At 42.3% G+C, this 16,770-nt stretch overlaps 1 protein-coding gene across 1 annotated transcript in view; it reads left to right on the forward strand.

The window, feature by feature from the left end:
• The window catches only part of CDHR1 (cadherin related family member 1), a 408,684-nt gene that overhangs the window by 226,489 nt on the left and 165,425 nt on the right, over nt 1-16,770 (forward strand). The window contains exons 9-11 of the mRNA XM_069240657.1: nt 5,176-5,254; nt 5,401-5,501; nt 8,935-9,138. Of these exons, the coding sequence (XP_069096758.1) occupies nt 5,176-5,254; nt 5,401-5,501; nt 8,935-9,138 (384 nt within the window). The remainder of the gene's footprint in view (nt 1-5,175; nt 5,255-5,400; nt 5,502-8,934; nt 9,139-16,770) is intronic.

The raw sequence follows: 16,770 nt of genomic DNA on the forward strand, positions 1-16,770 counted from the left end.
TCCACAAAGAGCAGGGGCAAGCCCTTGAAGATCACACTTTAGAGTGCCACCCTGCAGCAATCAGTTTGCCCAGGCCAGCACCGACGCAGGAAGGGTGTACAGTCCCTTCCCACAGCAATAAATTCTACTGTGCACAACAGAGTCCTCTGGCAGTGTGCACCATGCAGTTCAGGGTCTCCGCCCTGCATTCCTGCAAGAGAATCTCTGAGATGCTGAAGTGTGGTACTCCTAGATATACTGAAGTATGCCTTTGAAGTTGGGGCTAGTTCAATCAGTTCCCTTTGAACGACAAATGCCTCCCCTCAATTTCAGTCCTGCCATGGGGCCGTGGAATGCAGAGCTTAATCTTTAGTGGGCCATGATCTGTCTCTAAGAGTCCAAGTGTCAAAACCCCTCCCTCCAAGTTATTCAATCAAACCCTCAAAGGGCAGACGTCTGTCGTTCCAGTTGCCTAAGTTTTATAGCTGTCGCTGTGGAATGTACAGATGTGTTTTCCCCCAGACTTCAGACGAATGAAACTGAATTACAAAGTTACACACAAGGGGTTTTAGAACATAGACATGCCCACTTTCTAGAAGTGGCATTTCCAAGAAATTACTGAGAAAGCTACCTTTACCATTGGAATAGGTTTGTCGTGGTGAATCCAATGATCGTAAACATTATGAGGATGCTCCACTGCAATCCGCTATTCCAGCTAGGATTAATTGTAAACTTTCCCTTATATTAACCTATGGGCAAAGCAGCTCTCAATGGTAGTGAAAACACAAATGTATATCGGAACCATGCCTGCCGGAACAACGCATGCCTGAACAACGAGGTTGGAACAACGACCTCGTTGTTACCACTAATGCCTTTACCACGAATGCCTTAACAACAATTTTTCATTGTAAAGGCATTCCTGGTAAAGGCATTAGTGATAGGCATGCTTTGTTCCAGCATGCGTCCCCTCTGGCCCCCCACCCCTAAAAATTACCGCGACCCTCCCACCCCCCTAAAACCACACCAACCCCCCACCCTTGCCCATAAAACAACCCCAACCCCCACCCCATCCCTGAAACCTAAAGCACCCCAGCCCCCACCCGTAAACCTACTCCAAGCCCCCCACCCTGCCCCTAAACCTAAACCCCCAACCCCTCCACCCCGCCCCTAAAATTACCTGACCCCCCAACCCACCCCTAAAACCTAAAACCACCCCAACCCCCACCCCTAAAACAACCCCAACCCCCACCCCATCCCTAAAACCTAATCTACCCCAACCCCCACCCCTAAACCACCCCAAACCCCACCCCTAAAACAACCCCAACCCCCACCCCATCCCTAAAACCTAAACTACCCCAACCCCCACCCTTAAAAGCACCCAAACCCCGCCCCTAAAACTAAAAATACCCCAACCCCCACCCCTGCCCCTAAAACTAAAACCCCTACCCCCCACCCCTGCCCCTAAAAATAAAAATACCCCAACCCTAACCCCCAACCCCGCTCCTAAAACTAAAACTAAAACCCCAACCGACCCACCCCGCCCCCACCCCTAAAACTAAAAATACCCGACCCGCCACTAAAACTAAAACTAAAACACCAACCCCCCACCCCTGCCCCACCCCTAAAACTAAAAATACCCCGACCCCCCACCCCCTCTTACCTGACCCGACCCGCCCAACCCTGCCCCTAAAACTAATAACCCAGCCCTGACCCTAAAACTAAAACCCCAACCCACCACCCCCACCCGGCCCCTAAAACTAAAACCCCCACCCCTAAAACTAAAATTACCCCGACCCCCCACCCCGCCCCTAAAACTTAAACCCCAACCACCCCACCCCGCCCCTAAAACTAAAAATACCCCGACCCCCCACCCCACCCCTAAAACTAAAACCCAACCCACACCCCCGCCCGCCCCTAAAACTAAAAATACCCCAGCCCCCCGCCCCTAAAACTAAAACCCCAACCCCCCACCCGCCCCACTTACCTGACTTGTTGCGTCATCCTCCTCAGCCGACTCCCTTGTTTTTGCCTTAACCACGCATGTGCATTGTTCAGCACATGCGTGGTTAAGGCACAAAACAACAAAGTTGTGGCTAAGGAAAGCATAGTTCCGCTTTCGTTGCCCACGACTTAGTTGTTCCGGAGTTGGCCTTCAGGGCGTTTCCCGAAAACACACATAGGTATTCCTCACTCAATGGGCACATGTGCCCAGGTGCACGCACAAGCCTGCATGGGAGGCTTGACACAAGATTTAAGAACACCACCAAGGTGCAAGTGCTCCCATACTGGCCTACTGTGACATTCTCTGTATATATATGAAAACATCACTGTGCAAGAGTGCACATACTGGCAAGCTGTGCCAGGCTGAGTATATAAATATATATATGAAAACACCAAGGTGCAAAAGGGCACATACTGGCATGTAGTGACAGGCCCAGTATATATATGAAAACACCATTGTGCAACTGTGCACATACTGGTAAGCTATGCCAGACTCAGTATATACATGAAAACACCAATGTGCAAGTGTGCACATCCTGGCAAGCTGGGTCCAGCTCAGTATATATATATATGAGAGCACCAATGTGCAAGTGTGCACATATTTGTAGGTGCTACTTCCTAACATATGTAAGAAGGGCATGCACAATTTGCCTCTGCATTTACAGTGGGAAAGCATCCAGGTCCCTAAAGCCAATCCAAGAGTTTCAGCAAAACGTAAGGGAAGAGCCAACCTCCTAGGTAGGGAAATCCAATTGGGGGTTCTCCCCTACCAGGGGATGGGACACCCTTGTGTACCTGCCCTACCTTCTGCCAACCATCCTGAAGGCCTAAATGTCATTTTTTCACAATTGATTAAACAAAACAAAAAATAGGCAAACCAAGGCTCCTACATTATAAACAATATAGCTCAACCACAATAAATAAGAACTATGTGCTAAGATCTTTGATGACACAACACAAAATCCAGAGATTGAATAGAGAAGAATCAGGGTGCCACTCCCACAAGGGAACTACAAGTTAATACTCAAGCAAGTGGAACACCTTTTACCTCATGAGTCCATAAAGAAAACACCATGAAAATTGTAGCCTCCTTCACAAGAAGAAGACTCTGTACCAATCACTTTAACGAACTCCAGGGTGAGACATATATTACCAGAAAAGTAACATCCCCTCTAACCAAATTGCCAGCCATGTGCATATCGCTACACATACATTAACTGCTCCCTTTATACAGGAATGTTCCTAGACTGTCTGAAAAGTGAAGCGGTTTAGTTTTTATAAACCTCACATCAAAAAGCTAACTTTAGATCAGTAACAGTACTTTCCTTTAAGAGCAAACCATAAGAACATATATTAAACATACAGCTGAAAGAGCATATTAACAAAGGAGCCTTCTAGACTCAAATAAATTCAACTCCAGAGAGAGCTGACATATGGAAACATCAGCACTAATTGTCTCTTGTTCATGATGGCGCCTATAATAGACGAAGGAAGGGCCACATTCAAGTTCCTATTGACCCTCCAATGACAATTGATATGCTAGACTATAATACTCTTCTTGATAGTCTTTAAAATCAGGTGGTGATCCAAGGTGTTCTGTTAAAATGGATTAGATCTTATGTAAGGTACAGATGTCATTTAGTTAAAAATGGTACATATTCATCCTCCATCTTATCTTCTCCCCATGGGGTGTCACAAGGTTCAGTTCTAGCCCTCACACTCCTCAACTTATTTGTGGAATGTCTGAATACAGAACACAGAACTGAGAGATCAAGACCTGAATGTGCTCCTCTTTATTTAAAAATAAGTTCCAAGCAAGAAAGAGGACCGCCTTTAAAAGGCACTGTAACTACCTAGTCAGGGTTCTCAAACCTCTTCCTAAAACAAAATCCAAATGAAACAGAGCTCCCACCTTTCACACCCAATATCTTAAGCATCCAGGAATTATGGTCATTGATACAAACCATCTTGGTAACAAGCTAATGATAGTAAAGAGGGAGAATCTCTGGTTTTGTTCTTGATGATAAACTCTCTCTTCATTGTTCTATAAGCTATGTATCAAAGAATGCTCAATGGCAACTACATATCCTCTGCAACCCCACATACTTGGTCTCAAATCAAGAGTTTTACACCTTGGTTCAGTCATTAGTCGAGTCAATGAAATTGCATTACTCATGGGCTAAATCTAGCCTTTTACTACTAAAATGAGCCCTGAACACAGCAGCAAGACTAAGTTCTGAATTGAACAGGACTTGCCATACCTCTCCAGGTCTAAAATGTATAAACTGGTACTCAATAGAAAGAAGATGCATACTTAGAAATGCATCCATTATACAAAAACACATTCACTACAACTCTGCATTATACCTAACATGTAAAATAAAAATCCTAGGTAAAAGTAGAAATCCAAGATAAGAAGTGCTCACTCCCAAACCCCCTAAATTCAAGAAGCAAAACACTGTTAACCAATCCTTCTCTGACCCTACACTAAGAATCTGGAACAGCATTCCCTCAACACTTTTAACAGCAACCTCTTAAAGTCCCTTCAAAAAAGAGTAAAAGAGTTCCTATGAAACTGTTCCCTGGATGCACTTACTGCACAGAGAGTTGAGCATATCCTACCTACTTTAAGCAATAAACAAAGAATCAGCTATAACTCCCCTTTCTTTTCATACCATTAACAAAAAAGCATTGGTTCAAAAAAAGACTCTGGAATATTATCTGTTATAAATATACTTGCTACCTGCACACTTGTTAAAAGATGCTGATTGTATATATGTATGCATCTATTATAACTTTTTTTATTCTCATAGGTTTTTACCCATTTGAGGTGTGGCTTATTACTTACTCAATATCTATATGAATGCTTTTAGGTAGAGAGTTTTCATACCAACTAAGCCCCGTCAAACTATATAAATTATTACAAGTAAATAAATCATATAAATAAACCAAATTCTATAATCACCACACCCACAAGACTTGTTATACAAATGATTGTTACAAAAAGAATGACTGGGACTCCAATACTATTGCACAACATGTTCTCACTAATAATATCCAACAGCATTGTTGGAGAATTGTGTTAGCAGCCTTTGCCAGTGTCTGTCAATCTCAGCACCAAGATGTCCTTTTGAGTAGAAAATGTACTTCATAAATACAAATTAATTTTATTGATTTGTATCTCTTTTATATTAGGGGGCTGATATCCTCACAGTTATAGCTTATGATGGAGACAGAGGAAATCCAAACACCATTCACTACAGTCTATTAAATGGTGAGCATAGTGAACTCGTTTTGTATTTAATTTACTGGAAACATGTTTTGTTATTTTTGTGACATTCATATTTCCATCTTTAACTTTCTCTATCATTTAATAGAATATTTAGTGAAAGATAAAAAAATCTCTCTGCTTTGCAACAGGAAGCGATGGATCTTTTGCAATCAACAATGTTAGTGGAGCTATTTCAGTCACGAAAAATCCAAACCAGCTCCAGAAAGAGATTTATGAACTGAAAATTCAGGTACAGTATTGTTTGTAAAAATTACAACCTGTTTTACTCTTCTTATTCTTATTATTATCATTAGTTGTAGTAGTAATACTACTACCACTACTACTACTAACAATAATGCTGACATTAATATTACTCAGAAATACAGGGGTTTGCCAATATTCCCCTATCCACGTGAGCTATATACATGAAAATCAAAAAGTGGTGAAGAAGTTGGGATTAATTATATCACAACTATTTCATTTAATTGTACTGTGAATCAATCAAGCACATTTAATGCCCATTATTAAATGTTGCCACCATCCATCAAATCCAGCAAATTTCCAAAGTCCCTAAATTACATTTCCTAAAACAATGAACATCATATTCTATTCTCTTGTCTCCTCAAGAGATTTGCATTATTGGTGTCCAAAGTTTTAGTCCATGTTGCAGTCCACAATAGAGGTAGTCAAACAAAGGAGGATCACAGTCACAATATTCTCAATGCGGTTATCCTCCTTACATGTTGCTTGATCAGTTATTTTCATCTGTACCAGACACCTCTAAGTACCGTTGACGCATGTTTTCACAACACAACTATTTACAAAGTCATTTAAAACATTTCTATCCTATCGCTAAACATATGAATGCATCACATAGGGTAATACATAACTAGTGTATTCCTTTAGAAAATAAAGGTTTTGGACCTTTTTCTTGAAAGTAAGTTGAGGCATAAAAACAACATGTATCTTCTGGATATCTAAATTGCATGATGGTGAGGTATGCTCTTTGTAAGGTATTTACTCCCTAGCACAGGTTACAAAATGGACATTTTCCATGATTAAGAAAACTTCTGACTTGTTTGGAAGAAAATGATGAAAACTTTTGCATGTATATGGCTATTTGCCATCTTAGCAACTTTCCCTAAACACAATGGGGCGTGAAGTAACCTAAATCATAACTAGAATTAATGAGCCCTTATAATATGGAGACACTAATGGCAGAGAAACAGGCAGTCATTGATGGTACTTATCCATTAACAATAACAGTCTACTAATAATACTGGCCATTGGCAATATTGTGTCACTTATTTTACTGTCTCATTGATAAACTGTGAAATTGATTTAACTGAGCCATTAATAATATTTAGCCAAAGTAATAGTAATTTAATTTTTGGTATGTGTCACACCAACACTATACGGTGCATATTTTAGTCATTAAGTTAACCAAGAGTGCTTTAAAAATGCCTACTTTCCCTTCATCTTGAAAATACTTTTTGAATCCCAACTGTAATCTGCTATGACAAAGAAACTGCACCAACAGTTCTTAAAATGTAAATATTTTTACTGTAGATTCTTCTTGGATAGTTTTGCCTAAAATCTAATATAGTACATTTTTCATGTCAAAGGACTTTGACTTGGCATTTAAAATGCCTTGGCAGGCCTGAAACTACTTTTTTTTATTATATATAAGTTACTCGAGTGGTGGGTCCTAGGTAGCCCATAAGGTAGGGTGCTATGTAACTAAAAAGTAAGACATGTACTTTTAAGTTTTTACATGTCCTGCAAGGGAACAACTCCCAAAGTCATTGTTCACTACTGTGAGGCATGCTCCTCTCATAGATTAACATTGGGAATGCCTTAATACACATTTATGTTGTAGCTGTGTCATGTTTCATATCTTTGGAATGGTAATGATAAATCCTCTTCACTGGTAAAGTTGGATTTAAATTACTATTTTAGAAATGCCATTTGTAGAAAGTGGGAATTTCTCTGCCCTCCGCCTTTATCCAAATACATGTCTGAGGTGGGTGATAGCTACACTGTGTGAATTCACTCTACACAGTCACAAACACAGGAAGGTTAGGTGTGTCTGAGTGCTCATCTGCAGTCATCTGTATTCTGATGGCTCTTCCTGGTCTGGAAGGGCGGGATGGAATGATACTTACACCGGAATAGGGGGTACTTGTCCCCACACAAAGAGTTGAGACTCCCTACTGATAGTTTGGAGCCAGTGCCGAGGAAGAAAGAATACTTGTACACTTCAAAGAGCCTTTTTTGAGTCACCCTCACTTCAAAGGCACATTTGGGTATAAGTACTGGGTCTCTGACCCCACCAAATAAGACACTTCTGGATCTACAACTGGACTCTGTCAGAAGAACTTCTTTTCTGCATAAAGGGCTGTCACTCTGCTGGACTGCTAACCTGGAAAGACTGTTTTTCTACTGTTTTTCCCTGCTGCCTGTTGCTCTCTGACCTTGCTGAGGGAGAGCTGGACTTTACCTTGCATCCCAAAGTGATCTCCAGGGGCTTGTTGGCCTGCCTCCTGTTTCCTGAGACTCAAGGATATCCAAGTCTTGACCCCTGCTTCTGTGCTTGGTTCACTGGAAGTAGACTCAGATACTTGCACCACGAAAATCAATGCATCTCCTACCCACTGGAAGTAGCAACAGACACAACAACCCTGTTGCAGGAGTAGTCCAGCTCATTGCTTTCAGAACCAGTGCTTTGCCATTGCATTGTTGCGGAATCAAAACCACTGCATCACTGCTACTGCTAAAGAAAGATCAATGCATACCTTCACAGTGTGGAAAAACATGGCACATCGACTATGGAACCAATGCATCAGTATCACATTGCAACCACCACATCTCTGCCATTCCTGAAGGTAGATCGACACATCCCTTCTCTGTGTGGAGAATCCTGGTGCATCAGCTTCGGGACCAACGCATTGGTGCTTTGCCTTTGTAACTGACGCATCACCAGCACTGCATGAGGTAAATCTGCACACCTCATGTTTGCGAGCAGGATCAAAGTACTCTGTTCCCTGGTCTTGGGTGGCTTCCATACCTGGCCCACACTCCCTCACGGTTGGCTTGAACCATAGACTTTGCCAGGCCCGGGGCAACCTCTATTAACCCCTAAATTAGTATGTGCTTCTAAGTGCTAGAACCCTTTTATTCTTCTAACATTCAGAACTCAACCTCTACTTATTGCCTGTTTGTTGTTTTGATCTTGATTTATTTATAGAAAATATTGTCTGTTTTTCTAAACCTGTGTGGAGTCTTTTTGTGGTGTTTTCTTTGTGTTACTGTGTGTGTTGCACAAATACTTCACGGATTGTCTTAAGATTGGCTTGACTGCCCTGTTTCAAGCTACCAGACGGTGAGCGCAGGTAATCGCTAAGTGTTATCTGCCTTATCCACACTAGAGTTGTGGCCCTAACTTGGACAAGCTGCATACCCTGACAACTAGAGATCCCATTTCTAACAGCCTCTAAATTATTTGCAGGCACTTCTAGGAACTGGTTCGCTATTCACCCACTAAACTGACTCAGTTATTGAAGATAAACCAGTAAGATTTCATCAACAACATATGCATATTATGAACCACCAGCCAGCAGGAAATATGGGGGAAACAGCACACAAAGGGATCATTCTTTGCTGTTTGTTTTATAACACACTAGGTAGAGGAACTGTCCCCCACAGGTGATGTGGTGGCCCATGCTTTCACGGTTGTCACCATACGGGTTGTGGACCTCAACAACCACCCGCCTACATTCTACGGGGAGAACGGGCTCCAGAACCGGTTTGAGCTGACAATGTACGAGCACCCTCCAGAGGGAGAGATCCTTCGGGGCTTGAAGATTACTGTCAACGATTCTGATCAGGTTTGTATGAAAAGTTCCTTTTATGAATTAGGCATTCTTCGTGGAGAGTTTTTGTTACTCACTTGTTATTTTAATATGTTATTTCAACTGCTGTGAACTAGCATGGGTATATGAGGAACTTGCACATTTCCTTTGTTAGGAGAACATGGCTTTTTTGGAATGCTGTTAGAAGCAATACTGCCTCGCCTGCCAAGCACAAGATGATTTATGCATGGCGTCTGAGTTAGAAACAGAAAGGCTGTTTAAAAAAATGGCACATATTGCCACAGGGGCCGATTCACAAAGGGAATCATAAACCTACACTTGTCAAAGGGTGCTCTTTCAATTTTCCTTTATTGATGAAATACAGCAGTGGAACACTTCAGACTCAGTTTTCCAGTAATATTATCGATTGTCTTAAATTTGCTCCAGACTACTATTTCCTGAGGGCGGAAATGTATATAGGACTTCATTTATAAGAATCTGATACATCACCATTGATGAGTTAGATTTCTTGCACTTCCTGCAAATCCCCTAACAACACCATGGATGCACTGTATTTACAATACAGAGCTCCATCACACACGTTTTTACAGATGTGTCATGAAACTGATGCAACTCCAGCAATGTGATGAGTCTCCCATTGAAAAAAAGCCCTGTGTTGACTTTACACCTGCTCTGGGCAGGTGGTAATGTTTTGATTCAGTGAAGTAGCAGAGTGAGGCAGGGAAATGTAAATTTCAGTGCGTCACTTCTGTGTGGCCTTCTCATGGGAACGCCTACTCTGCATACATTATACTTGGCGCAGGTATATTGTGATGTAGAGCTTTGCAAACTGACGCATTGGACACAATGCATCAGTTTGTAAATATGGAGCAGTGTACTGCACTGCTACCACCACCTCTGTGTAAAAAATATGACTCAGCTGTGGCACAAAGGGCTTGTAAATGAGGCCCATAGTAGGCAATTCCTCACTGTGAATAGGCAATGCAATATGTCAATGCACATTTTTATCTTTTTTTTACTTTTTTCTCTCAATAGAGAAATGTTTTTTTCCTGTGGAGAAACATCTTCTCCTCCAACACAAACAAACTACTGATAATTTATTCTCCTTCTCATCCTGGAAGGGGAGTTACTCCAGTCATCTTCTGTAGTAAGTATCTAACCATATCTAGGTTGGAAAGGGTTAAATAGGAGTTGGTGAATGTTCTTGAACTCACTAGTTTTCTGCCATTCACAAACTGACAAGGAAAAACACGCATTTCTCCTCCCTCTCTACAGCCCTTTCATCGGGTTACAACTGCATAATTCTGAGCATCTGTGGCAGAAAATACACAGATGTAAAACCTCTGATGTCTGACACGTTCACCTTTCTGTACCTGTCTGCCATAAGGAGTGGCTGTGGATCATGCCCAGAACTGCCATATGCATGAGATGGACAGGTAGAGTTGGTAGGAGTTCTGATTAAATCCTCTATGACACCATCCATCACATTGAATCAAGTCTTCATGGAGAAGCACATTGGCTGATAATGTAGATGTGTCTTAGTCAACTGAGGAGACAACAATATATAGAGATGAAAAGTATTGTCTGTATCTCTGTGTGGACGCTGGATGATCAGCATGATGGTGTGCCTCCTACCTTTTATTCCAAACTGAAGAGATAGGCAGAGCTTTATAATGTTTCCTTCAGCTCTCAGTTGTGCAGAGAGGGTGTCCAGAGTAAGTAGCCTTGTACATGAAGGTGTCTGGAAATCTGATAATGCTAAAAGATAAATATAATATAACAATAATTTTGGATATCATTCAGAAGTACCATGTGATTGAAACAACTACTCTTCAACAACGTTCTTTACTTGATGTGTAGCCAGTGGAGAGGTCTTAATGGTAGCTTGTTGTAGGCCTTCACTCATAGGCCATAGGTGATTGGTGTAGCTTAGTTGTGTACTCTTTGGAACTTGGACAGTTGCCTTATTGGTCAGCATGTGTACATGGCATTTTAGTAATTATACCTGGAAATTACAACTGTGATTTTCTAGAGAGAAGTGTGCAGCACACATAGAAAGAGGAAAACACAAGGCGAAATGAAGATATGTCTCTTTGTTACGCCTCCCTTGGGGAGGCGGACAGTTTTGACACATTCCCATGTTTAAAGATCCTTCAAATCTGTGAATGCGTCATAACCTGTGGGTGTTGCATGGGAAAACCTACTGCAATGGCCATGGACTGCACCCTTGACACAGTGCGAGGCAACGCACAGGCATGCTCTACGTTGCCTTACACCATATCTACGAGGTTATGAAAAGCCATGCAAAATGGCTTGGTGTGGCCACATAGCTATGGGTCTGCACTCAGCGCTGGTGGAGCATCATAAAAAGTGGCACACCGGGGGCGCAAGAGACTTGTAAATAGGCCCCCTTTTTTATAAAGTAGGTGGGACTCCTTGAAAGGCAATACATTTATACAAGCCTGAAGTGACCATTTCAAGGAGTCAGGGAAAGCGTGTTGACTCTGCAATTCATTATCATTTTGGGGAGGAGATAAACAAGGATAGGAGACTCCTACGACAGAAAGTATGACAGTGTAAACAATCAGAAGGAAGTTTACAAAGGCTTGATAATGTTTGAATATACTGTGCAGTGATCCAAGGATGTAACACAGACCACTGAAGCCCTTTAGCCGCCCCCTCAACCCTTCTAGGATCCAACACTGAACCTAAGGCCAATGAATATCTGTAAGACATGGGAAACCCAGTGACCCCTCATCGCATTCTGCAAGGAGAAGGCATCATTTTGCATTACACCACTAGGCAGAAATCTATGTATGGTGGGTTTACCTCCATAATTAACAGAGATCTGTAATTTTACAGACATTCTGCAGAAATCTATACAAGCCAGGCATTTTTATTCATACTCCCAGTGCTCTACAGGTTTGCTGAACTGTCTGAAGAACTATTCTTTAGCAGTACATATTGCAGACACATGTATTACCACATGGAACTTTCTCTTTTTTCTCCACCTGGAAAATATTTTTTAAGCTGAGAAATTTCTCTCCTTGTAGTATTGGTAAATAATGGGGTATTGGGGTGTATATTGATGCGCAAATTTTGATAACCACAAATGGTAAGCAAAAGCATTATGTGGCTGGGCACAGCCACAATATAACATGGACCATACTTATGGGGAATTGGCATATGGCAGCACCACAAGTCTTCTTGCTGCACTGCCCTACACCAATGTTAAAGGGAAGGAATGCACTGTGTTTATGAAATATGGTGCATTCCTTTCCTTTCTCCCTGCGCTTGAGCACAGTTGGCTACCTAGCTCCAATGCAGGCACCCTTGCACCAGGGTGTAGGGTGACTGCATTACATACAGGATTATTATTGTGCAGGACTATGGGCCTGATTCTAACTTTGGAGGACGGTGTTAAACCGTCCCAAAAGTGGCGGATATACCACCTACCGTATTACGAGTTCCATAGGATATAATGGACTCGTAATACGGTAGGTGGTATATCCGCCACTTTTGGGACGGTTTAACACCGTCCTCCAAAGTTAGAATCAGGCCCTATGTGTGCTACAGTATGCAACACTAATGAAAAGTGCAAAAAAACAGAAGAAATGAGAACATTTCTCCTCATTACGCCTGCTCTAGGGAGGCATAAGGTTTTGGCACTACCCCAGTTTTACGTGATTTTGTAAATCTAGAGCAGTGGCAAAATCCTTAGGTGTTACGTAGGAAAACCCACCGCAACGCTCATGAAATGCCTCCCTGGCACAGAGTAGGGTAACACAGTCACTAACTCTGTATCTACGGGGCCATGAAAAGCCACGCAAAGTATCATAGATATGGTTGAGAGGCTTGTGGTGCTGGAGCATCAAAAAAGTGATGCTCCTGCAGCACAATACTCTCATAAATATGCCCCATGTATGTCCTTGAGTGCTTCATTATTGCATTGAATGCCAACTGCACCCAAAGCATGCACATGAATAGCCTTAAATGCCCAATGCAGACTCACAATGGAGAGGCATAGACTCAGGTGCTTAGTGCAGGTTCAATATTGTAGGAATAAGGAATTGCCTCAAATAAACAATGCCACTTCATGCAGATGAAGTGCCTTGTAGGCCTGGTGTATCCCCTAAATGTGCAATCATAACCGTGCACCCTACCACCTTTCTGCTTATTCTTACCTATGGAAGGCTCCTGCCTGTGGAGGACCTATATGCACAGACCTTTGCTTTCCTCTGTCTGATAGGCAGTCGGAATTGTCACCATTAGCCCCACCTTAAATTTAATGTATTTAACCTTTTTTATAGTGTATATCTGGCCCAAATGACTTGAGGCATTGTATAACAGTAACCCCTTATACTACCCTATCAAACCATTAGCTTTTTCAGTAGCTTCCCATTTACTGCAAAGACACTAGCTTTGTGCTAAAGGTCTGGAATCAGGGGGGTGACTATCATTAATGCAGCATATGCTATGGCATCAGGCCCTGAGGTGAGAGGGATCCTCCTCATCACAATTACAGCTTTGCGTCACTATCAGCACGGTGTCGGTGGGGGGCATTTTACCTACTTACATTTGGCCCCATATGACCGCATCTGGTCCGCTGAGTGGAACTAGAGAAATTAAGGCCCTGATTTATACTTTTTGGTGCAAAACTGCACTAACATAGTTTTGCACCAAAACGTTTAGCACCATATTTATGGAATGGTGCAAGCCGGTGCAAAGGGTAGGCTAGTGTAAAAATCAATGATGTTAGTCGAGTGGGGCTGGTGGTATGGAAGAAGGGGGTTTTGCACCAAAAAATGATGTTAGGCAGGTTAGAGTAAAAAAAAAATGACTCTAACCTGCCTAGAGACATTTTCTGACGCAACGCCATCCATACCACATGACTCCTGTCTTAGGAAAGACAGGCGTCATGCCCACCTCTCCAAGGGCCAGCACAGGGAACGAGCGTCCCCTGGGCATGGCCATTGTACCCAGTGCCGTGTACGGGGGCCCATTCCAGGGCCCCCTATGGCACTTAAGAAAAAGAATACTTACCTGTACTTACCTATACTTACCTGGGATGGGGTCCCTCATCCTCCGCTGTCCCTCTGGTGTGGGTGGGTGTTTCCCTGGGGCCTGGGGAGGGCACCTGTGGGCTTATTCCATGGTGTTCCACAATGGAATAGGCCCCCAGGTCCCCTAACGCCTGCCCTGACCCAGGAGTTAAAAAATGGTGCAAAGCAAGCTTTGCACCATTTTTTTATCCCTCCCGTGCGTGATTTTAGCACCGGGGGATAAATAATGCGCCAAGGCTATAGAGTCATTTTTGTATGGGAACATCTACTTTGCATCTCATTGATGCAAAGTAGGTTTCCACGTCCAAAAAATGACCTTAATTCCATAAATTTGCCATTAGACGGGTCTAGCGCCAAAGTATAAATATGGAGTTAGTTTTGCACCAAATTTGCGTAAAAAAAAATACGCAAATTTGGTGCAGAACAAGTATAAATATGCAGCTAAAAGTGACTCTCGGAGCCCTATCTACTTTCAGTTCTTTGAAATGCCTTTATGACACCTCAACCCAAGGGAGGTGTCAGGGGTACCAAAGAGTAAAACCAGTCCGTAGTTCTATTGACACTACTAGGGAAACATGCAACGATGCATCTGCAGCATTCTGCACACGAAAACAGCAATAGTCTGAATGCCGTTGAGAGTATCCCTATGTTTGTCCTGCTCATCTTGTTATTATAGGGCCTTTCTAGTCCTACTGCTGGTATTCTAGTGATGTATTTCTATTTTTCCGTTAGTCCGTTTGTCAGTCTCAAGTGTCACTCTCTATTTCCACGTCTTTCTATCCTCTTCGTGCATCTGTCACTATCCATATTTCTTTGTGTCTCTGCTTCCTTACTTGCATCTATCTCTTTCTTATTCTCGTCCTCAATTAGCTGTGTTTGATTCACCCTCTGTCAGAACGCGGTCACTGTTGACCTTCCATCTTCCTGTATCCATATTTCTTTTTGTCTCATTCTGTCTGTGCACGTCTTTTTCCAATTTTGTTTTATGCGTAGATGTATATTGTCTAGTAATCTATTATCTTGTTATCCTTCTATATTCGTATCCATCTGTCAGTCTGTCCATCAGTGTGTTATCTTTCAGGGAATATGTGAATCTATCTATCTATCAGTCTATCCCACGTGCTCTTTCTCGTTATCAATATTCATGTTTCTACGTGTACATGTGTATATCTGCTGCCCATTCTTCCATCTATCTGGTTGGAGTCTGTCCAGCCTTCCCTAGTTCGTTAACTCACTCCCTCCCTCTTTCTCTCTCTCCCTTCCTTCCTTTCCCCCTTCCTTCCTTTCTTCCTTCCATCCATACATTTTTAAACCTTGTTATTAATGGATCATGCGTTTCTATTACACGTGTTTTGAGAAATTAAAGACTTTTACAAAAGACTAAAACTGCCTAATTGTGAAATGGAGATAGGTCGATTTTCTGCTGGCGAATATGGGCATTTTTGGTGCTAGCGGGTTGGGTTGCAGATGGCATAATTCCCCATGGTTGAAAGAGGGTGGGAACAGCCAGGTACTGATGTACCACCATTGTTCACCTTTCACTCTTGAGGGAGAGTACAGTGTATGTCTGTAGTGGAGATCTGAAATATGGAGTGCTAAAAGATACACTTGAGAATACTCAACGCACTGTGGACCATTATTTCAGACGTCCCAGTTACACATCCTTCCCACTCAACCTCCCCTGCAGCTCGGTTACCTTTCACACAACTTTGACCCTGCCAATAGCCTATCCTTAACAGCCTTCTCCTTAATTGTAAACTCCACCCATGCTGCTGTATCTTCTACCTCCCCTGTCCTGCTTACCTAGGCTTCACTCCCAGACTCTGTTGCTTTGTATATAGTTTCATGCTGTATAAGTCACACACTTACTGAAATCAAGAAAAGGCCTATGCCTTGAATTAACCAAAGAAGCTGTACTGTTACTGACATATTCACTGATTAATTTGTAAAAGCAAAGTGTAGATGTCAAAGACTTCTTAGGAGCCAGCTGCTAGGTCAGCCGAATGGCCAAGGTTACCTATTAAAAAGGCTTTTCAGTTTCCACCACTTTATCTTCCACTCTCACACCACCCTCATTTCCTGTTTCTTCCTCTCATTCTTGCAGGACTTTTCAATCCCTGATTTCTTCCTTTGTCTTTCTTTATTTATCTTTTGATTCCTCCATAATTCTTCCTTTTCTGCCCAGTACACTTTCAGGATTTTGGGCACTATGTATTTTAGGGGTCTCTGTGCGGAATAACTTTTTATTTTGTTAGCCAGTATCTGCTCATTTAAGCCATATAATGCCAAGCAGTATTAAATAGTATGGTAAAGGGAGACAGAGAAATAGACAGATGGCAGATAGAGAGAAGTTCATTTTCCTAGGGCCCCCTTAGAAGATGGGGGCCCTGAGCAATTGCCCACTTTGCCTACATCATGAAAAATCAGTTTCTACCTTTCTCTCCCTTGCTCTCATGATAATCTAATGATGAAAAATAAGACCCAGATCCTAAAAATGGGCGCCGGAACGGACTACCCGCAACTATTGGCACAAATTAGGCACTGAAAACATTAATGAGAGTACAGAGTCATGTTGGGAAAATGT

This window comes from Pleurodeles waltl, chromosome 6 (genome assembly GCF_031143425.1).
Source record: "Pleurodeles waltl isolate 20211129_DDA chromosome 6, aPleWal1.hap1.20221129, whole genome shotgun sequence".
In the NCBI taxonomy this organism is placed as follows: domain Eukaryota; kingdom Metazoa; phylum Chordata; class Amphibia; order Caudata; family Salamandridae; genus Pleurodeles; species Pleurodeles waltl.